This window comes from Malus domestica, chromosome 15, assembly GCF_042453785.1.
Source record: "Malus domestica chromosome 15, GDT2T_hap1".
Taxonomy (NCBI): Eukaryota; Viridiplantae; Streptophyta; class Magnoliopsida; order Rosales; family Rosaceae; genus Malus; species Malus domestica.
In genome coordinates, this window is record NC_091675.1 from 8,145,173 (window position 1) to 8,168,485 (window position 23,313).

The 23,313-nt window shown below is 37.6% G+C and overlaps 3 protein-coding genes across 8 annotated transcripts; 1 reads left to right on the forward strand and 2 right to left on the reverse strand.

Moving 5' to 3' along the window:
* Positions 1–495: 495 nt before the first annotated feature.
* On the reverse strand, positions 496–5,933 carry LOC103456141 (probable ADP-ribosylation factor GTPase-activating protein AGD14). 4 transcript variants are annotated; one of them, XM_008395786.4, is made up of 16 exons: positions 5,705–5,820; positions 5,255–5,295; positions 5,069–5,127; positions 4,827–4,945; positions 4,530–4,591; positions 4,342–4,429; positions 4,203–4,264; positions 3,988–4,126; positions 3,353–3,781; positions 2,232–2,837; positions 1,945–2,106; positions 1,749–1,856; positions 1,570–1,653; positions 1,248–1,419; positions 1,116–1,161; positions 496–861 (listed from the first exon to the last, which is right to left on the reverse strand). In XM_008395786.4, exons 4-16 carry the CDS (start codon positions 4,923–4,925, stop codon positions 708–710), a joined length of 2,211 nt encoding a protein of 736 aa, XP_008394008.4. In that variant the 5' UTR covers positions 4,926–4,945; positions 5,069–5,127; positions 5,255–5,295; positions 5,705–5,820; the 3' UTR covers positions 496–707. The 4 variants fall into 4 exon arrangements, with proteins under 4 accessions (XP_008394008.4, XP_028950839.2, XP_017178196.3 ...); XM_029095006.2 differs by lacking the exon at positions 5,705–5,820 and adding an exon at positions 5,392–5,469; XM_017322707.3 differs by lacking the exon at positions 5,255–5,295 and having other exon boundaries at positions 5,705–5,933.
* Positions 5,934–7,054: 1,121 nt separating this feature from the next.
* LOC103456143 (uncharacterized) lies at positions 7,055–13,843 on the reverse strand. Its single transcript, XM_008395787.4, has 5 exons — positions 13,424–13,843; positions 10,793–13,265; positions 8,870–10,648; positions 8,315–8,570; positions 7,055–8,192 (listed from the first exon to the last, which is right to left on the reverse strand). The coding sequence occupies exons 2-5, from the start codon at positions 13,190–13,192 to the stop codon at positions 7,639–7,641; spliced, it is 4,989 nt and encodes a 1,662-aa protein (XP_008394009.3). The 5' UTR covers positions 13,193–13,265; positions 13,424–13,843; the 3' UTR covers positions 7,055–7,638.
* Positions 13,844–17,603: 3,760 nt separating this feature from the next.
* Positions 17,604–21,335, forward strand: LOC108169431 (syntaxin-32). Of its 3 annotated transcripts, none has more exons than XM_029094563.2 (6): positions 17,604–17,854; positions 18,105–18,360; positions 18,914–19,164; positions 19,302–19,474; positions 20,080–20,280; positions 20,866–21,335. In XM_029094563.2, the coding sequence occupies exons 2-6, from the start codon at positions 18,117–18,119 to the stop codon at positions 21,023–21,025; spliced, it is 1,029 nt and encodes a 342-aa protein (XP_028950396.1). In that variant the 5' UTR covers positions 17,604–17,854; positions 18,105–18,116; the 3' UTR covers positions 21,026–21,335. The 3 variants fall into 3 exon arrangements, with proteins under 3 accessions (XP_028950396.1, XP_028950395.1, XP_028950397.1); XM_029094562.2 differs by having other exon boundaries at positions 17,615–17,854; positions 18,064–18,360; XM_029094564.2 differs by having other exon boundaries at positions 17,658–17,854; positions 18,029–18,360.
* The last annotated feature ends 1,978 nt before the right edge of the window (positions 21,336–23,313 follow it).

A 23,313-nucleotide genomic window follows, 5' to 3' on the forward strand; every position in this document is an offset into this window, starting at 1 on the left:
TAACGGCACGAATAAGCCATCAATATCACTGTTTGCAGCTTGCAATAATGACAACTCACGATGTCTCAAGAAACAAGTAATGAATTCCAAAGAGTACAAAATTATTATTTTGCTTCTTATTGGGAAATGTGCGTAAATTACAAGTGCAAGCTTATAAAGTACAGACCCACATGAGCACAACAACGCCAGCCCAATCCCCCTGACCAGGGCCAACATCTGGTACCCATATGTTGCAGAACCATTCATATCCAAATAAGTAGTTTCTTAAAACCAAAAATGCTTTTCACTAGATGAAAAAACGACAGGACAAAAAAAAGAAAATCGAAAGACTAGGAGAACTTAGAAATTGGAAAAAGTAAGGAAAGGAAGCTCTCCTTAGTAGATATGATTTCTTATTTTCAAGTATTTGATTGCAGTCAGTTGCCCATGTATGCGCGAGTGATGGCTAACAGTTGATTTAACCGTTAATTAATACAGAGCCTTAACGCATATCACTTAATTCAATAGTAGCATCCCTCTTACTTCCAATATACTGATGCTTTAACAATACAAAATAGTACATGTGAGAACATATTAACTGATTTTTAGCAAGATATTTACAAAGACACACACACACACATACATATCTGTATTTACTCGTTACACTTGATCTTCGACTAGAAAGGATGCAGTACTGAAGATGCTTTTGAGACCGAAATAATTTTCGATCATCCAAATGGGTTTCCTCTCATTGAAGAAAAAGTTTCTGAGCTGCTGCTGGGTGCTGGGTATTTGACGCTTGGTTGCTGAAACGGTTGCTGAGTTGTGGTTAGGGATCCAAAAGCAGCTTCGTCCCTGCCAAAGCCGCCAACTCCTTGCGGTCTGCAACGATGACATTGGATGAAAGTTAACAAATTAGACATAATCGCAGACGAAATTTGTGAATATCATGCACGTTGGTCCATTCATGCAAAACAAAAACGTAAGAGGAAGCGAGACATGGTGTTCTGATAGCATATGCTCTGCAAAATATAGGGAAGACGACAATGGCGGAGCTATCAAGGGCTGCCAATGTCGAGCAAACTTGCCTCCAGATAATATGGTACAAAGGGAGATAGTTAAGAACGATAAGTTACCTTAAAAATTGCACATTATTAGGTAATTGATGCCCCAAGTATGCCCCTGAGATGATAGTATTAGACATAATACAAGACAAGAAGCCAAGAAAGAAAGTTGACATGAAACATAAGGTAACAAAGTGAATTTACTCGGAGAGAAAGCATTTGTGAAGGAAGGCGAGTGTGAAGGCATCATCATGGATTCATTAGTTGGAGACTGGGGTATCTTAAACTGAGACATAGTAGGAAGGCTCGAAGCATGCATCAAGCCTGGTACTGGCACGTTATGCAGAGCTCCTTGCAATGAAGACATGGAAGGAAACTACACGACGACAATATGTGAAGGTTAAAAGGTGAATGCCAAAGATCTGAACTTTTATTTCGTGATAAGAAAACTAAGAGCATAAACTTTAAGCTTTGCAAAAAAAGAGAGAACAAGATATACGAGATATCAATTGAATGTTGTGCATACATGTGTGGAAGTTACTAGACTTTTTTCTTCATCAAGATCAAAAGGGTTTTTGGGTTTTGCTGGACCCGGAAATACTGAAGCTGGCTGTAAATGAAAGTAACATGTCAATACCCTCCATATTGTAAGCAGAAATTAATACACAACATACTCAGATTTGTAATTTTTTGCGCATTATATACCATCACGGTAGGGTAATACTGCATGCTGTACCCCATTCCATGAGCTGGAGCAGTATGCCAGCCTGAAGCTTGTCCTGGGGCTGATGAGTAACTTGCAGTAAAAAGGTCCTGCAGAGAATTTAACAGAAGACAATCAAGAAACATTTTACTAGAAAAAAAAATGCATATGTATGAAGCAAATAACATAATTTCATACCGCTGGGAGTTCCTTTCGCATACTAGAATTCATTTCCACTTGGGATCTAGCTCCACTGCCACTGTCGGTGTGTTCAGCTGGATTCAACATAGGTTGAGATGATTTTTCAGCAGGAATACTGAAAGATCTTTGTATGCTTGGTTCCAGTGACAAATTCCTTAACTGTAGATGCATACATTAAGCAACAAGGTAAGAAAGCCGTGCAGTAGATAAGAAATTTAAAAATTATCATTCGAATTCATGAATTTGAGAGTAATTAATTAAGGAGAAAGCGATTCTCATCTTACCTCACCGTTTGAAGCTCCAACTCCATAATTGACATGTTGTGAAGTAGAACCACTATCCGCGGCAAAGGATATAGAGGACTGATCTTGCGGTGTACTTAGTACTAACTGCTTCTCATCAGTAGCTTTTACAGTGGTGTCGCCACCAAAAATAGCAAGATCTTGCACAGGACCTGCATCAGCAGGTTGTGCCGCTACAGTGGTACTAGTCGATGTAGATGTAGATGCATTACTTGTATTAAGTAATGTTGGCATCTGCTCTGCAGGTGCAGCTGGGGAAGCACCACCGGGAGGCATGGTGTTTATGCCCGCAGTTGAGGGAGCACCATCATTGCGTGGTGTCTCAGATGCATTACTCACAGGAACAGATGAGGGACTTGACAATTCAAATAGCAAAGACTCCAGAGGGTCTGCATTTGGAACCTGAGGTGCCTTCTCCGTTGTAGATGATTCAAACGAGGCCCAGTTGTTATCGTTATTGGGTGGAGGTGTTTCTTCCAATTGCGATTCTGCAGCATGTGGTGGCTCAGAATCAGTATTGAAATCAAACAAGCTTACTACTTTTTGTTCCGCCGCATTCCCAACATGGCCACCGGTAGATTTGGTTTTCTACAAAGAAAACCACAAACTATAAGTGCATATTTTTCTTGAAAACTGTCTACAAAAAGAGTAGTAGGAAGCTTGATAAACTTTTTGGTAAGGTTGGCCATTCTACGCCATTTAAGTGTCCAGGTGCACGGATCTCACAAAAATAAATTGATAGACAGCATTGTAAGAATTTAGATTCAGGATCTCCTGATTTGATACTGTTGGAACATAGCTTACATAGAACCCTCCCCTAGCCACCCGAAAGAGGAACCACTACGTGCATGACCACTTACGTCCATGTGAGGGAATGCTAAAGCAGTACATATAGAGTAGGGAGAAGTAGGGACGTATAAATAGGGAAAAGTACCCATTGTTCTACGCCAACAGAAACCAAAACATGCTTAAAAAAATACTACAGAAATAAGAATGTGCATAACAAATAATGGGTCTCATGAAGGAGAAGTGCATTACAACCACATTAAAAAAAAAACCTATACTTCAAATAACTAACCATCATAACGTAAGTAGCTACCCACCTGATTATGAGCAGAACCATCAGTATCGTTCTGATTTGCTGTGGACCTTTCACCAACCTGCGGAGAAGGCACATTTTCCCCTAGTTTATCTTTAACAGGGGGCGCAACGGGAGAACGGGAGCTTTCTGCGGTCTTCTTATTGTCTGGTGTCCTGCTTTGGACCTTGTATTCTCCACTTGAGGATCCTCGTTTTTCTGCCCGAATCCTATTATCAACTATCTCAAAACGTAGGGGAACTTTCTTAAAACCACCACTTCTTGAATTTTCTGGAGAATATCGAGGACTTCTTCTTTCATCATAATAATATCTTAAATTTCTTCCACTTGGACTATAACTATAACCCCGTTCCAACCTGTTATCATCATGGAAGCTCCTAGATCCAGTATGATGTCCACCAATCCTCCGATTATCATCAGACCCCTCAATGCTCTGTATTAAATAAATAAGAATCTTTAACTGGAAGCAACCAACAAGAATCGCATCACTACAGAATTAAAATGAGGTCTATATTTGTAGTGCTTGCTGCTGTTGATATTATATGCAATTCAGGAATGACCAAGTTCTCCACAAGACAAAAGTAGTATCATACAAAATAGAAATGTATTGAATAGGCAATCTTAAAATAAATGGCTCACCAATTGCAGCCTTGGGAGCTTGTTGCCACTCCTCTCACTAGTGTTGATACTCCTCGCGCCGGTGTAGACACTCCTCTCGCCAGTGTATTTTCTATCAATGTATACATGCTTGATAAAACTCCTGAGTCCATGAAGATTACTGCAAACTAGTATGTGAATTAGAAAACATCCGATATGAAGTATTCCATACTACAAAGAGATACATGCTTAATCACCTGGCATCAGGGTAAGAATGGTACTGAGGATCCCAATCTTTAAAATAAATTTGTCTAACTCTCTGTAAATGAACGTTTTAGTAAGAATGTTAGTGGATGAGAAAGAATGATAGTGAGACAAATGAATGTACGTGCTCACCTCGTTTCCCCCTGCTTGAAGTGCACTAACTTCTTCTGCATTAAATTTGGCCATTGACACTGATTTTACTCGGTGAGTGAACTCCCGACTGGACAATTTGAAAATCTTAATTGGTCAGCACTGAGAAGATGCAAAATCAAAATGATACCACGCAGAACTTATGATCAAAACCAGACATGACTACTCACTGTACTCCACTACAATTTGTACAGACGAATGTCATGAAGGTCGTGCAAACATATTGTGGTCCCTGCACAAAGAATACATGTTTAAAGGAAAACTTCATATATTCACTCCGCAAGAATCTTCTCATATATCTTTCTAAGCACATGAGCATGCATTCACGGATTTCGAATATTAATTGGCAGATATTAATAAATACAGTGTTTTGCTGCTTCCACTAGTACAATGCTGCAGATGAAGAACCATTAACGATGCCTGTATTTTCACTTATTTGGGAACAATATAACAAGAAGACGCCATACCAAGCTATTGCAGTTGATGCATCTTTTATTCTCGGGAAGTTTCAAAAGACTGCGAATTGTTCTTTCGATTTTCTCATCTTCCTTCGACCCTTTTCCCATTTCTCAGAAAATTATGAAACCTGAACAGAAAAAAGAGAATGGAGAAATAATTATTGCAACAACCAACACAGCCACTGAGCTTAACTTTCTCTTCCTCAATTTTCATACCAAACCGATAGAAACCCATAAGGAGAAAAAACAACCTGATTATATAACCAGTGTAGATTAAATCGATTTCTGCTTGAAGAAAATATGCCTCCTCCTTTCATCCAGAAAATACAGTGTCATCTTCCAAAAATAATTCAAATATCATCCATAAAAGTACACTTAAATACCGTATCCTATCTCTCTTAAAGAAAAGGGAATCCTTTTTCAACCAACCTACATACCAATGCAATATATTACATCAACATCATTTTCCCTCCTTCTCCTACATTTTCTCAGAAACCAAACAGAATCAAAATCCGATAAAATGAAGCAAAATAATTTAAACAGATGCAAATGTTATTGCATGAATATCAATTACCCTCCTTTACTTCTCCTACATTTTCTCAGCTACCAAACAGATGGAAAAGCAGGTTTTGCCTCCAATTATTATCAAAATCTGATAAAATGAAGTAGAAGTGTAAAAACAAATGCAAATGTTATAACACGAACAGCAATTACGCTCCTCTACTTCTCCTACATTTCTCAGCAACCAAACAGATGAAAAAGCAGTTTTTCACTCCGATTGTTATCAAAATCCGATAAATTGAAGAAAAGTTGCAGAAATTTTACTCTCTTTTCCTAAATTTTCTGACCAACTAAACGGAAAATAAGAGGAGAAAATCAAAACCAACCTGATTATATAACCAGTGTGGCAGCTCGAATCTATGTCTGCATCCACAAGCGGGCAGAGAAGAAACCCTAGAAATTGGGAACCGAGAGAGAAATTGAAGATAATAAGCGTTACGGAAGACGATCGGAGGAGGCTGAGAGTAGGACATTTTTGGTGGGAAGTCGGTTAGAGAGGCAGCGGAGGGAAGAGAGATCAAAGGGAGAGAGTGAAATTTGCCGATTTTACCGCTTAGCAATTATAGCCGTTGAACCCTTGCTGATTTTTGAACGATGCTCAAGTTTCTTTGTAGTACCAAAAAAGACTTCCAAAGTCTCCCAAATTAAAGGCTGGTTTTTGATATGCTTTTAAAATAAATGAAAGTGTTTTTGGTGAAAATATTTTTGAAACTAATCATTAGTAAAAATGCAAGTAAATCATGAAAAAACACTTAAAGTGCTTCTTGGAAGAAACACATAACTGGTGCTTCTTGCAGAAAGCGCTTAAAATGCTTTTGGAATCCAAAAACATTTTATCTAAAAGCGCTTTCAATCATTTTAAAATCATATCCAAACGAGCCCTAAACCATTAAGCCTTTTCTTAACAATAGGATATATGCTAAATTCATTTAAATTACAGAAACTAAAATTTAAATTTGAATGCATAGAGGGAACGCACTACTCTAGCAAACTTAATAATACTAAAATCAGAACCATTAAGTATTTTACATCACAAATGTTGAATAAATATAAAGTGATTCACATTATTCTATAACATAGTCATTTTGTGTTATTGGAATAAACTTTGGAAATACTCACCAATTTCATTGCCATTTCGACCTCTTTAACATTTATACAGGTGATATTATGCGAGGCAAATCATAAGAGCTTGGTGCAAGAAGAAATGTTCTTAATCACTTACGAAGCGCATAGCGTTTTAAGTTGTGACGCGACTCTTTCAAGAACTCCCTTGGCTTGATCATACAATCGAACATACGACTGTTTAGATCAAGGCCAACTAACGCAAATTATCCATTTCATTTGAGTCTGGTGAGGGGAAGAAAAAACTCCATGATACACGTGTAGTTAAAATTCTAGCTTTTGCCGCACAGGCAAATTTAAGAGTTTTTTCAACACACGAGGCGAGTATCGTTGCTGTAAGTTTACATACAATTAATTGAAATTACTTTTTTCAAATTTTCTACCAGTTATATTATTACACTTTGTGTACCAAATTATGTTTCCAACATATTAAAAACACTTGTCGTACCGAATCGATCGTGTTCTCGACATATTGAAAACTCTATTATTGTTGGTTCGCAATCGCATCAAGGTGTCACGCATTTTCACTAGTATCTCGAGTAAAAGCTACAGTGTTTAACAGCAAAAGGTCATATATTCCTTTTTTTTTTTCTTTTTTTTTTCAGTGGATGTATTATTTGGGCAAACTGCTCCCTAAATACCGAACACTTTAAAAACTGTAGGTTAAGGGGAAAAAAAACAGAGGGAAAAAAAACAGAAAAAAAGAAAAGGATCTGTACAATGAGATTGGCAGCCAAAATTTCATGAACCCCTTTCCTTCCCTAACTTGCAGGATGATCATGATCGGTACAACAATCGCAATGGCTGGAGTGAGCAGACAGACAGACCGAAAGCCGGTAAAAGAATCTCGCCTGTAGAAGAATCGGAGGAAGTCGAAGCGTCAGAGCATCGGAGCAATGAGTTCTTCCCCATCCTTACTGTTCATGGCTCTCATGTTAGAAATGCTCAATGGTATCCGCGTAAAAAAACCAAACAAAAAATAGCCACCACCATTGACAAAGTAGAACCAGAACAAAGACTGATTCCACCAAAAACGTTGTCGGAGTCTCATGTACTAGAGTCTCTTTGGGCTGCAGAGAGGCAAGCTGAAAAGGATTTGGCATTTCCATTGTATCGTCTCAGGCTTAACTGTGGTGTTCTACTCTTCATCGTCACTGGAGTCCTCGGAAGAAGTTTTGATCGCTTCCGCGGTCATGAGAGAAACCACGGCCCTGTGGATTGCTAGATCTGCTCTGTAAAACAATCTCTGAGCTTTATCTCTCTTGATCCTTGCCATTTTATGTGCATGCTGGGCGGCTCCAGATGCATCACGCAATCTGAACTCATCGAGATCAGAATCGTCCAGCAGTCCCATGCCGTGCCTCGGAGACACCTCTGGTTGATAATACCGCTGGCTTGACCAATCAGGGATACCTGCATTCCATCGATGAACTTCATTTCTGTTTCCTACGACTCTACGACTGGGGCCAACAGAAGATACCGTCCTCCCATATTTCTTTGACTTGCTCCTATGAATTCTGCGGAGATGATTTCTCTCAAACCCATCATTGCTCATCAACATGTTAGCTGCATCCCTTGGTGAAAATACCCCAGGCGATGTCTGAGACAAGGGGGAGTCTTCTAAAGAGTCATAGTTATGGCCTGGATATACCACCCTTTCATCACCGAAAGCAAACCCATTTGATCTCCTTCCTGAGAGAAGAAAGAAAACCCAATTAAGAAAAGATGCTTCCACAAGAAATTAGTCAAACAAAAAAAAATGCATGTAGCGTAAAGATTTCAATTAAACATACAAAATAAGGCTAAACAAATACCAAAAGCATGGAAACCATCGTGATCTCCTAACATGACACCATTATGTCCAGAAACTGAAAATTTCCTCTGTGACCGTTGTTTAGATCCCTTGTTGGGAACTTCTAGTCCCCGTGGTTTCAGACAAAAAGCAAACATTGGTGGCTTTTCAACTGATGCAGGTTTCCAATGGCATCCATTGGGGAGCGTGGTATTGGTTTTGATCATAGCTTGCTCCCACTCTTTCACTTGTTGTTGATACCTTTCCCATGATGGTGGCTGCAAAGGAAAAAATGAATTTTATGTGATGCATCAAGATGAATGAAAAGACAGCTGACCTTCACCAAGGAAAAGAAACAAGCATTCAAGCACGGCCGAGAAGTAATAGACATAAGCATCCAACCCCGTGCATTTACCACATGAAAGAAGCTCCAGTACCCACCCCCAAAAAGAACCATAATTTGGGTTTCAAATTACAAAAGAGTTATGGTATGAAAAGAGCGCTGGGGGGTTGGGGGTGGTTTCCGATATTAACAGTAAAAAAAAAAAAAAGACCTTAGTTAAGAAAGAATATGTACCTGAAGATGTCGGATTAAAGGCATTCCCTTCCTCAGCCTTTTCTGTTGCCAATGCTCATAAATGGATAAGATCACGTCCATGGGCCCAACTCCAGCACCATCCACAAGCTCTTCTATTTCTTCTGACGTGAACTCATCACACTGTTGATCAAATGCAGCCTTTTCAAACATGTCCATTGTTTTCTCAAACATCTCATCTTCGATCTCTGTTGAGCCACAATTGTGAACTTCTGAAGAATTTTGAAACTTCAAAATCCACTGCTCATCATCACTATCCATATCATACAAGACCCGAGATGGGTCCAATGCCATTTCAACATCTGTTTCTATTTGCCGGAAATACTTTGCAGAGCTGCGAAGAAATGATATTTCAGTTAAATTATCATCACTTTCTTCAATTAAGCGGACACCAGGAATAGGAATATTTTTTACTGAAGCAGAGCGGATATTCCGATTGTAACATTCTTCATGCATCTCCCTAAAAAGTGCCCACTGACTCCTATCTGGAAACTCTAAACCCCAATTCCAATCCTTTCCTCCTTTCCACATCATAGCATGAGTATAGCGGTTTGTTGTCCCAGGCTGCAAAAATTGATGTGCTTTGTATGAGTACTTTGTAGTCCCTGAAATTTTTACAGCAAGCTTCCACTCATTATGATCAAAAAGCTCTAATACAACATGGGCCCCACATTCCCTCCACCCTCTGTCACTGCCATTGACTAACACATTTGCCTCGCATGATAAGAGCTCCAAGTTTCTTTGGGAACCTCTGGAAGCATCTGATGACCTCTTCTCATTATTAGCCCTCCTGATTCGTTTATGAGGAAGCCCCTTCTGAAGGTTTCTTTGCTTCGAACTAAAATCAAAACCTCCATAAGGCAAAGTGTAGGACACCTGAGTTCGCGGCTTCTTTGGTCCACTGCCAAAACCATTATGGAAAAGATCAGTTCCATCAGACCAATTATGTGAGAGGTGTCCAAGTGATGAATTATTTCTATTTCGGTGCCCTGTACTTCTGGGAGCAGTGGGGTTAGGGCTGGGGATAATGCTACCATTCATATTCCAAGAAAAGTCTGTAGGCTGTTGAGCACTTTGCACCTCCTTATCCACAGGCTTCTCAAATCGGTCAAATGATGGAATTTCAACAGTGAGACCGTTCGGAAAAGATTGGGAATCAGTGTCGGACTTGTCTCTACCAACCAAAGGCCTTGGGGATAAAGAACATTGATCTGACTCTGGATGATGGCTTTGCAACACCTTCGACTGTACAACTTCATCTGTTCCAGTCTTTTCAAGGACACCAGTTCCACCAGAGGATACAGAAACATAAAGACCACCATTTTGGAAATGCTGAGATGAATTTGTCCGAGCTCCATGGCATACAGAAATAGAATTTTCTGCATCTGGTTTGGCACAGGACCCATCAGAAGTAGCATCACTTGGTGGAGCCTTCAAATTTTTCTGAGGAGTAATTTTCGAACCTTCGCTAATAAAGTCCTCAACAATAGACCAGTCAACTGCCAACATACTGCCGGAGTTTTCGACATGCTCCACTGAATCACGGTCGCCAAAGCAGATATTAGCAACACAATTTTCCATGAGCAGTTTAAGATGCAAACTAATGAAGAAAGTAGGAGCAGCAGCAAAAGAGAGGGCAAGTGGAGGAAGTTTTCGGCATAGCGCATCATTACGAGAAGTAGGATGACTAATATTTACAGATGTAGATTCCCTGGAACCACCCATGAAGTTAATACCCTGCCTGGACCTCCTCTGTGTACCCTGGTTGTTGAAAAAATCAGAGTGAATACCTTCATAATACAAATACATTGAAGAACAATATAATTATCTACACAACAAGACCGAAAAAATTCCGTTCGAACCAAAAATTATATTCAGAAAATGTGGAGAACATAAGACAAATACCTTGACAAAGGAGGAATGCGCACAAAGAGACATAAAAGGTGATTGATTTCTTCCATTTTGAAGTGCTTGAATACTATCATAAGTGCATTCAGACGGGGGCAGTTTCTTGGTAAGCAAACAATGGCTCATAAGTTGAGAGTCTAGGTACTTCCACTTTGAATTTTTTACTTCCAAAAAGTTGTAGAATGCAAACACAAGTTGCTTCCCAAGATGCTGAACACAGGAGAATTTGAACCTGATTGAAGTTGCTGGTAACTGGAAATCAACAGACTTCCCCTGGTCATTGGGTTGATGAAACAATGACAGGACAAGAAAAACAAAGGACACAGCCTGCTTCAAGCAACCTTCAAACAACAGAAATCTCACTCCAACTACATTGTCAACAAAAAGCATCTCCAAGTAAACCTTTGGCCATGAAATCACCACTGCACCATACCTACACAGCATTGCAGCACGAAACAACCAAAACTCTACTCCAAAAGAATCATTAGTGATTGAATGCACTGGAAGGCCTAACTCAAAAGTAACTCTTCCTGGTTCTATCCGTGGAGGAGTTAATTTCAGCCGTCCTGCATCATCAATAGACCACAATGGTCCATTGACATCCAAGCTTCCCAAGAAATCATAAAGTGACCCAAGCTTACTCACAGAGGCATGGTCATCCTCGGATGTATGAGACAATTCAGACTCATTCTTCCGAAGCCGCCTTCGAAAGTAAACAATAGGCATTTTGCTATCTTTGAGGCCAGTGCTGCCCTGAGAGGTAGACTTTTCTTGCCTCACATCATCAGATGATCTGCCAGGATGGCGAGAAATTTTTTTATTTTTATCTCTTCTAAAGGAGCCATCACCCAAAGATTCATGCAAAGTGGCATCTTCATCTGACAATGGTGGCACAGACTTTAAAGATAGACCAGATGTTTTTTGCTCCTTCACAGCACAGGAGGATGACTTGACCCGACCCGTAGATCGCGCCAACCATGAAATAATGGGTTCAGTGTCCATATAGCTGCCTATGCGGCTACCGTCCTCTGAAGTCAAGTCTCTCTTTTTCTTTTCTTTTCTGCATTTCATGTCTCCTTTTCTCTCATCAGGACTTCTATTCCTCACCTTTGATTTTTTCTGCTCTGTCTTACCGGGAACTTCACTAGGGAGTAACAAGAGCTTGAACCTCTCATTTTGAAGGTCAATCCATTCTTCGTCTCGATCATCGTACTTCACATGATGAAGTTTTTTTTCCTTGTCATAGTCATTCACAAGACCATAGTACCAACTTTGGTCTAGAGGCCAGAAGACTTTGATTCTCTGGTTCACTACCCAGTAAGCATCCAAGTTCCCAAAGAAAACTTCATAGAAATGGCGCCTCTTCCGTGAATGTCCCTTTTCATTGTGCTGTTTCCTCGGCCTCAATACTCTACCAGAATTATCAACCGAATTAGATTCTGACCCAGAAATAGACTTTGACCTATGACTACCAAAATCCTGTTCAGAAGATAACAAAAAAGACAACCCATTTGCAGAAGCCTTGTTGTTTGAAGAAAACCCAGTGCAGCTAGGATCAAACCTTGATGAAAGCATCCTTGCTGCATTCTGTTCAAGATTCTCCTCATCATCTTCTTGTAAATCATGGCCTTTTTCTGTAGAACCATCTACCAAAGGCTCAGCTTCCTTATCAGAACTTTTACTGTGAGATGCCAAATCCTTCCTCTTCCTACGATTCCTCCGAGACTTCTTCAAAGATGAATCCCCATTGCTTACAGCCGACTGACTTGTAGGAACGTCTTCTTTCTTAGCATGTGGTGCTGAATTCAACTCACTATTTATGTTTTCTTTAAAATCATGAAGACCCTTTTTTCGTTTAACCTTCAAGGACTCTGCTTGAACACCTAAATCATCAACATTTAACGTAGCTGTCTGATTTGTCTGATCAACGACACCCACTTTACCAGCAGACTCATCTGGCAGCTTGTGAGCGTGACCACCATCAAATTTCTTCCTCCCTACAAAACCCCGTTTACGCCTCGGGATTTGAATGACCTTATTATTCAAACTAAGCGACGAAACACCATTCAACCCACTACTGCTATCCAATCTCTCGCTCAACCCAGATTTCAATGCCTCCGGATCATGTGAACCAGAACTCAACCCGCTATGATACACTTTATCTAAACTCTTCTTGCTACTGGTACTAACATTCTTCAAACTACTAAGAGAAGCCTCTTTCTTACTCTTCTTCGTCTTGCCCCCGTTCTCATCGCCATCCTTGGCACTAACTTTTCTCTTCAAGCTCTTGTTTTCGACACCTTTCCTACTTCTTGATTTATACAAAGTTTTAAGATCCAGAGATCTCGATTTTTCAGGAATTTCAGTGCCATGTGAGTTCTCTACTCTATTTTCCATCAACAATCCCTCAGTCCAACCGACCAAACCGACGAACCCCAATTTTCACATCCCATCATACATGTTTTCAGATCTGTTACACCAGAAACAACGCAAAAAATCACAAAAATCCCTCAACAGAAACCAAAATCAAACAATCAACCCTATTCCCCCACGCATTCAGATCATTTCCAGTAAAAACAACAAAAATTACATCCAATTTCAAATTAATCAACTCAATAGCACGCGTACCTTAACCGCCAGACGACGAATCATCGGTTCCTCGAACAAAACGCGAAGATCACGAGCCCAAATCATTAATTAGGGATCGAATCCGCACCTCCCGATTTGAAACCCTAATGTAATTCCCCAATTTTCGAATTTAACTTTCGATAATTGTTGAAATTTCCCCTTTTTCTTAACCGTAAGAGACGGGACAGAGAGCTAGGGTTTCTTAGGTACCGCGAGAGTAAGGTTTTTGATCGAAAAATAACCAAAAAATCGATAACTAAATGGAAAATAATCGAATCCTCTGGATAATGCCACGTGGCGAAATCAGCGATGTTCGATTGGCACGTCCGAGGTGGGCATTCACTTCCTGTGGACGGTCGGATTTCGTAACAAAGAAATGGACCGTTCAGATTCAGGGCTTTATTTTTACCGAAAGAGTGTTGTTTTACGGATTTAAAACTGGGACATACAAATACAATTGCGTTTAGGCGCCAGAAAGGAAACATTAGGCATACTCGCTAGAGTGTCCAGTGTTTGATACTCGCCCGGTCCATGTAACACGTGGCGGTTATGAGGAGCGCATGATCACAGTGCACTAGCAGGCATTTGTAGCACCCAACGAGTGGAAGTTAATAACCGTAACGGTATGGTGACCTGTCCATTCGGACCCCACGTAATTAGCAAGAAATAAATGGGCCGTGAAAAATATGGATGGGACCAACCGGCCCAAAGTTTCTTAATTACGAAATAAGAGAAAATAATGCATTATCAAATTACGCGTTTATAAATCCGTAACATTATGTTTGGATTCGTAAAATTTGATATGCACCAATTTTATTGTTTGATTTATAAATATAGAAATTTAAAATTTTTAAGTGAAAGAAAAATTTAGAATTTGGAACCACCAATTTCTAAATTTAAATTTCATGGAAATAGTTTGTCATTTTCAAATTTTCATGAATAAGAGTTCAAAAACACACAAAAAAAAAAACAAAAACTCAACTATGAGTTGCCACTACCACGACTGTCGTCGTCACCACATATTGTTGTGTCCCCCACAGCTGTATCCGACACCACCGATCATGATCACTGCCGCCAACACCACCGATCATGATCACTGCCGCCAACACCACCCTCCATCATCACTGCCGTCTCCATCGCCACTACCAGCACATTTCCTAACTACTATATCTTCATTATATTAATGACTCTATACAAACAATATTTTCTATATATATATATATATATAGTATGTTATCAAGACAATAAAATTTACAAATTCTAAAAAATAAGGAGGTGTATTCAATTATGATTTTAAGTGATTATCAAATTCAACGTGTATTCAATCATAATTTTAAAATAGTTTATTAAAATCTTTATAAATCCGGTTATATTCACTTAGAATTTTAAGTGATTCTCATATTCAACCAAGATTTTAAAACAGTTTATTAAAATCCTTATAAATTCGACTTTATTCAATTAGGATTTTAAATAACCACCATAGGATGGGCCAGTGGTTGGGACAAATTCTATACTCATATTCCACACGACACACCATGTGTTCGATTTTTGCTGCTGGTGAATTGCGCGATGGTGGTCAAGGGAATGATGAAATACCTCTGTGAGTCTTCCTTGCCCCTAGATGGGTGGAATGTATGGCGAAGCCACCAGTTTGTCCCATTTTTTCAAAAGAAAACAAAATTAGGATTTTAAAGAAATTTATAACATTTCAACTGTATTTAATTAGGAATTTATTTTATAAAATTTTACAAAAGTTGAGGAATTTGAGTGAATTTGATAGATTTCATAATGTATTTTAAGCATTCACAAATCTCACATCTTGCCTTTAGATTTCAAGGGAATTGAAATTTTGCATGGAATCTCTATAAATCAATTAAACTTCATCACGATTCATTGTAACATCTCACATCGACCAATGGAGAATGGGTGATGTGCCTTATATGTACATGCCCACCTCATATAGTACGAGGCATTTTGGGAACTCACTAGCTTCGGGTTCCATTAGAATTCTGAAGTTAAGCGAGTTCGGACGAAATGGCGTGGCCATGGCCCAAAGCGGACAATATCCTGCTATGGCGGAGTCGAGACTGAAATGTGACAACATGGTATCAAAGCCACTATGTCGTTTAGTGTGAGTGTGCCGATGAGGACGTCGAACCCCTAAGGGGGTTAATTGTAGCATCCCACATCGACCAACGGATAGGGGGTGATGTGTCTTATATGTATATGCTCACCTCCTATAGCACAAGACTTTTTGGGAACTCATTGGCTTCAGGTTCCATCGGAACTCTGAAATTAAGCGAGTTCGGGCGAAAGCATTCCTATGATAGGTGACCCACTAGAAAGTTCTCGTTTGAGTTTTCATAAACAAAACCGTGAGGACATGGTCGGGCCTCAAACCGGACAGTATCGTGCTATGGCGAAGTCGAAACTAGGATGTGACATTCATAGATTTATAAATCCATAAAAATCCTTCCAAATCTCGATTGAAATACACCCCTTATAAAATCACGTAATTCCAATTTCCACTATATTAAAATTGCTTAATTTTTGTTAATTTTCCACATCCAAACGCAATGTAATTGAATAGAGAAATTAAATTAAAGATGGAAGACGATTGAGGAAAATTGTAATTTGGATTCTCGTTAACGTTGTTTATTAATTTTTATTTTATTTTAATTAAGGTAATTTAATAAAGATTTTTTACTAATTCATTTTTTACCTTACACATACTTCTTGTCATTTATGTTATTTGATCTTCTTAATTTCATTCGATTGACAGTTAGAAATTGAGAATGTGAAAGGTAAAAAGAAATGTTTGGATAACGTCATCCTAAAAATTATTAGAAAAACTAACGAAAAATCTTCAAAAACTTTAGTTTTAATGAAAAAGACAAAATAAAGGTGTAAGTGAATGGTATCAGTAATGACTTTTCAAGGTAAAAATGTCATTGATGTTAAAAGTGAACAGTATCAGGAGTGTTTCTTTAAGATTCTCAAAATTATTTTGATTACAGTTGAATCTCTCCAAAATGATAAATTGAATTCCTTCCTAATTAGTAAACACATGAGTGCTTTATAATTAAAAGAGGAATGTTAGTTATCTTCTCCATTATACCATGTCTAATGGGAGGGGCAAGGGACGTGGGAAAAGACGAAATCTAGCTCCCCTAAATTAACATTATTCATGGAAACTAGGCTTCTAAATTTTTTATTGTTCTAATAGTGCGAGAGAATAAGGGCTAGAAAGTGTTAGGTTTCGTTGGTTTTTAGTTTTTTTTTTATTTTTTATTTTTATACCTAAACATGCCATTTGAAATGCCTTGGGGATGGCTAAGGTCTCTTGAAGAAGAAATTTTTAGTTGTGACGGGAACACAAGTGGTACATCACGTGTTTTAATAAGGGTGGGGGGAAATTTTATTTTTTAAGTTATTAAGTTTTTAGCACACATATCCCACCATTTGTATAATGATAAGTGGTGTACCACCTCGTATACCGAACACACTGAAAAATCTCTCCCCTTGAAAAGTCTTGGGGATGGCTAAGGTCTATTGAAGAGCCTTTGGCTATTTAAGCCTAGGCTAGATACGTCGCATTTAAAATTGGTTTTTGTAATTTGATGCTAAATAATTCGACACGCTCTTATACCTTTTCTCTTTACTTGATGATCGAACTTGTTTATTTTGTTAATCATTCTATAAACATGAACTCTATAAATAAAAAAAGCAACGAAATAAGAGATCATTTGACCATTTCGATTAAAGTTGTCATGATTTCGTTGTTTAATTGGTGAACAAGTTAAGCTATTATTATATCGACGTATACAAAATAAAATTTTCATCTATGATGTGGATTTAGCTAATGTTTTGATCGAGTATCATTAAAGAGTAACTTAAAAAAAATTAAACAATTTAGATCATCAAATAATATTGTAAATATTAAAAAAAGAGAAGGAAAAACGAGAACATAAAAAGGGAAAAATTAAAATAGAAAACAAACATTTACCAAATATGATTGTAGCTTCAGATTTTGATTTTCAATTTTAATCTTATTTAAAAATGAAGACGGAGTAAAAAAGTTTTTAGTTTTTAATTTTTGAATAAATAATATTATTTATTAAAATGAGTGGTGCACGTAGAAATAATGTGATACAAATATATTTTTAACGAATATAATACCTTTCATTTTCACTGTAATACTGCAGTAAATATTTTATTTTCTTCTGCTTTTATATTTTAACAAAATTTTCTTCACTGACACAACAAAAACTTTCCAAAATTTCCAATTAGATTCAGCCATTCGCGCGATCTCGATCTAGACGCAGCGTTTCACCATTCCCGCGACCTTCAATTCCGAATCAGTTAGTCTCACTCTGCTTACAAAAACCTCGATTCCACAGGTCTAGGGTTTCAGATCTCTTACTCGCGGAGGTAATTTTCCAATTCCGTGCTTTAATTTCACCTTTTTACTGTTTGGATGCTCAGAAAGTTGGGGAAGGGAAAAGAAAATTGGGGTTTTGATGTGGGTTTTCAATTGAATTTCGCATCAATTAAGCAAATTGGCAATGGTGAAATTTATCTGATGTGGAATATCTAATGGAGTAGGCATTTGAGAATTGGAGTGATTTCTGCGGTTTCAGGCGGTTATGCTATTATAGAATTCGAATTTTGGGAATTTTAGGGTTTTGGAAGAATGCATGCGAAAGCAGCACACTCGTCGTTTCGGGATCGGACGTACGAGTTTCAGAGTGTAGCGGAGAGGCTAAAGAAGTCGCTCTCATCAGGGCCGGGGCAGAATGGGCCGAGTAGCGGTTTGAAATCGAAATCCGAGGAGCAGCGTTCCGCGGTTGCGATTCAGTCGGAGTTCAATAAGAGGGCCTCCAAAATCGGGTATGGGATACATCAGACGTCGCAGAAGCTTGGAAAGCTGACAAAGTGTGAGTTATTGATGATTGGTAGTCTAATTGTAATGTTATTGCTTTACGTGTTTCAGTTTGATATTGAAAACAATGCTAATTGATATGGGTGGTGTGTAATTCTTGTTAATGACCTGGTGCAGCATGTTGCTCTCGAGATTTGTGTTGGTTGTAATGATAATATTGTTGTTTTAGATATTGAAGCGGTATAAGATAATCTTGTGTTACAATTATAAGGAAGAACCCATAGCTTTTCCCATATGAACTCTGCACCTACATTATAGTGAAAATCTACATTTGAAGTTGCTAAACCCTACCTATTATCCCTCAGGGTGTCGCTACTAATTTCAATCGTCTCATGTACCATGCTTCATTCGCTCCATTGAACGTTGTGGATGATGATTAAATTAGATATAACTATTATTATCGGGTTTCTTTCTTCTTTAAAGTGTGAATGCCTGGAATGGCGTAGGGTTGTTTTAATTTTGGTGGCTTTTGTATTTCTATGGCTATAAATATTCAGGTTTCAGAGACAATTATGTATTTTTTCTAATGCATCTGTCTTGTCATGTAGTGGCAAAGAGGACTTCCGTGTTTGATGATCCTACAAGGGAGATTCAGGAGCTGACAGCAGTTATCAAGCAAGATATTACTGCCCTTAATTCTGCAGTGGTGGACCTTCAGCATCTATCTAACTCCAGAAATCAAAGTGGGAATATTTCTAGTGACACAAGTAGTCATTCAACCACAGTTGTTGATGACCTGAAAAATCGGCTGATGAGTGCCACAAAAGAGTTTAAAGAAGTGCTCACCATGCGAACTGAGGTAAGACCTAATGTTGCTGAATAATTATTTCCTGTCAAGTTTGTTAGGCTGGTGCTCTTAGTATGAAATCGTTCTACTGTTGCTGCTCCTTAAGTTATTTTCTAAGACTAATGAATCCTTTGGTTGGTTTCATGAAGAATTTGAAGGTTCATGAGAATAGAAGGCAATTGTTTTCGGCGACTGCATCTAAGGATGCTGCAAATCCCTTTGTTCGTCAACGTCCACTGGCTGCCAGGTCAGCTGCTAGTTCTTCAAGTGCTTCTCCTCCTCCATGGGCTGGATCACCCTCTTCATCACAGGCGTTCCCCAAGTAAGAGAGTATTTTTTTGGTTCTTGTTGTTAATTATGGATAACTGGTACTGGATGATTATATTGTAACCCGTAAGTGAGTAGCTATATTTTTCATATATAAATTGTCATGGAGACGTCTATGTATCTTTTATATTGGGAGAGTCATCTTGCACTCCTCCCTAGTGGAAAAAATAATGGAGGGAGGAGTGCAAGATGTCATTCGATTTTGTGAATTTTGCACTATTAAAATTCTGGTTTAATTTCTCTAAAATTTGCAATTAGTGTTGCTGCTGCTTGCACAATTTCTCTTCTTGAACATGTTGAAAATAACTGGCCCCTTCCTTTGTCTTTCTCCCCATTCCTTGTTATGACGTTAAATAATCTGGAGGATCAGTTATCTCAGTTTACAGTATTGACTTCTAAACTTCTGTATTCTTTCATAGTGAATCCTAGAACTGAAGATGCTCTTTTGAATAATTTCATTTTCAAACTTTTGATTATGATCTGTTTCTGTCGTGTGGTCGTTAACTTAATATGGAGGCAAAACAATTGAGACGTGTTGGTTCGGATATAAAAATTGAGCTTGTATCATAGTGAAACATATATTGATTTCTGATTCTACAGGAAGCAGATGGATGGGGAGAGTCAGCCATTGCTCCAGCAGCAACAACAACAGCAGCAACAGGAGCTGGTTCCGGTGCAAGACAGTTACATGCAAAGCAGAGCTGAAGCTTTGCAAAATGTTGAGTCCACTATTCATGAGTTGAGCAATATTTTCAACCAGCTTGCGACCTTGGTTTCCCAGCAAGGGGAGGTTGCTATCAGGTTTTACTCTAATTCCAGTATCTTCCTTTGAATTCAGTTGGTAGTGCTAAGCACACCGTGCTAAATGCTAATAATAGATCACTATTTTTTTTAGCACCTTACACGCTTGGGGTTTTATTGTTACTGGTAAAGCATTGCACAAGCTGGGCAAAACAAAAAGCTGTGTTCAGACACAAGTTGGGCAAAACTAAAAGCTATTTTCAAACACAAGCTGGGCAAGAAGCTAGTTATCTAATATTTAAGCTTCGTTTGACCCCTTGAAATAAGTATATATATATAATTGAACAAACTTGAGTATAAAATTGTTTTTGACCGTGGTGGTTCAAACATTTTTCTGATAAGATGGGTAGCTAAGCTTATCAACCAAATTTCTATGCATTCTGTATGACCCCGACATCTGGCCGTAGTTTTCGTTTGGTTCTAAGTTTTCTTGTCAGGCAGTATGTGTTTTGAAGTTTGTGGCAATTGTTAATCTTGAGGGTTTTAGGGTCAAATGCTGTATTTGTGCGCTATGTAGTGCATCTGTAGGGTGTTTCGACTTGGATTTTCAAAAATTAAATCTGATGATGGTATTTCTTGTGGCAGAATTGATGAGAACATGGAAGACACATTAGCGAACGTAGAGGGCGCACAAGGGGCATTGCTCAAGTACCTGAATAGCATATCATCTAACAGGTGGCTGATGATCAAGATATTCTTTATACTAATATTTTTCCTCATGGTTTTCCTATTTTTTGTGGCATAGTCATTTGCAGAGAGAGAGAGAGAGAGAGAGAGAGAGAGAGGGTTGAAAAGGAAGAAAATGACGATGAATTTTAATAATTTTACTGTCGACAAAGCCCTTTGTATTCTATTCGTATCATCTTTTTGCTTCTTCGAAAGTTCACGCGAGCATAAACAAGATAAGTATCGGGGTTTTCCTATTGTGGTATATATGTTTGGGATACATGTAACTGTAAAATTTGTTGAGAACGGTGGGCAAAAACTATTCATTTGTCTGCTCTGTGATTGTGTTCAAGTGATTGGAGAAACTTTAGTAAGGCTGTCTAATTAAAGCGTCTCTCTTGTCACATAAAAGGGGCCTAAAAATTGTGTTGACCACCGACGTGCCCCAAGACAAATCCAAGTCATCCTACTGTGATGTTTTCAGTCTGTCTTGCATGTTGCGGTTAATTGCACTTATATTATGAAATTCCAACAAAAAAATTGTTAAATATTTTCACTTTTCAATAAAAAACAGCATTACATAACTGTTTTTGTTTCTTTTGCCTGAATTGTTCACCGTATTTTTTTTTTAATTTTACAGAATTATACATGCACGCATTTTCTATGGATTGTTTTCTCTGCCTTTGTGATAACTAAAAGTTACCTTCCCATTCTCAGTTAAATCCAGGTACATTTTTGTTTTCTTCTCCAACAATTTACTAAAAATTTCAACAATAAAAAGCAATTTGCCAAATCTTAAATACACATGAAACAAATTACTAGCAAATAATAAATAAATAAACTACTGTGTTAACTTTTTTTTCAATATAAATGACAACTAAACAAACAAATCCCCACTAGACAAAACAAACAACAGAGATAAGATTGAAGAGACGAAGATAGACTAACTGATACGAAACAAGAACATATTAACTTTCTGAGCAATGGCTATGAGCTGCCCATAAACCATATTAATTTTCTGAACAGTGGCCATGAGCTGCCCATGGTTTATAGGAAATTGACACCTCATTCTGGTCTTCCTGATTCTCATCATGAAGTCTTTTGTGGACTTATATTCATACCGTTTGACTTCCACCAAGTCATTGATGGTTACTTTAGGCTCCACCTTGTAAAATTGCTTATGGAAAGTCATCTCCATTTGCATGGTTGTGTAAGAAAATAAAACTAAAAGTCTCATCTATGATTCGGATTTACCTAATGTTTTGAATGATGGTCTTTTTTTTAATTAGTTTTTTTGAATAAATGATATTATCTACATTAAGAATAGGGGTGAGCTTAGTCTCATAATAGGTTGATAATAATGTGGTTTAAATTTATCTTTGGTTAGAATCGAACTTAAGACCTCTAATTTACAAATGAATGATGGTCTATAAAAAGTAACATAAAAAATGCACGATTTAGATCATCAAACAATATTGTAGAATATTAGAAAGAGAAAAAAGTAAAACGATACCGTATAAAAACAAAATAGTTATAAAAGAGGAAAATGTTATTGGCATTCCAAAAATCACATTCTACACTCCTCACAAGTGTATTTTTTTTCCTAATATAGAAAGTTTAGAGTATAAAATGAGATTTTTGAAGTGCTAATAACAATTCCTTAAAAAAAAGTAGTAGTTTATTTTATAAAACAAAATAGGTAAAACGAGACCGTCTAAAGTGGGAAAGGTCAAACAATACCGTTTGAATTTACATCCTATTTAAAAACTAAAAAAGTTTTCGGTTTTTTATATTTTTTAAGCTAATTAAAATCTTAAAACCATCTTCAATCCTTGGCTTGGTTTAAAATTTTTAACCCAGTAAATTTAGGTTTTAATTCAGAAATAGTTTTTATTTTCCAACCATTATAGGTTAAATTTTTAGCCCAAGATTATTAAAGAATGAATTTAAGATATTTTTTTTTTCTTAAAGTAATTTAAAAAATAAATAAATTATAGACTATCATAATTTAATTTTATGAACATTTTAATATAAAAATATTTAGATTTCGATAAATATTAAAAAATAACTAAACCAACATCATGAAACTCGTGGAGCACTATGAAAGAATATGAAACACATAAAAGATTTTTTTTTAAGAGTAAACTGCTGATTTGCCCCCTGAACTATCACCCAACTTTCAATTTGCCCCCTGAACTTTTTAATTGGAAAATTAAGGACTTAAACTAATTTTTTTGGCCAATTTGCCCCCTGATATTAATTTTTCATTCATTCCATCCAAATTTCTGTTAAATGGAAGCATATGCACAACATGTGTGGGTAGTTCGGTCACTTCATTCTTTAAAATAATTGAAAACCTTAGATTTT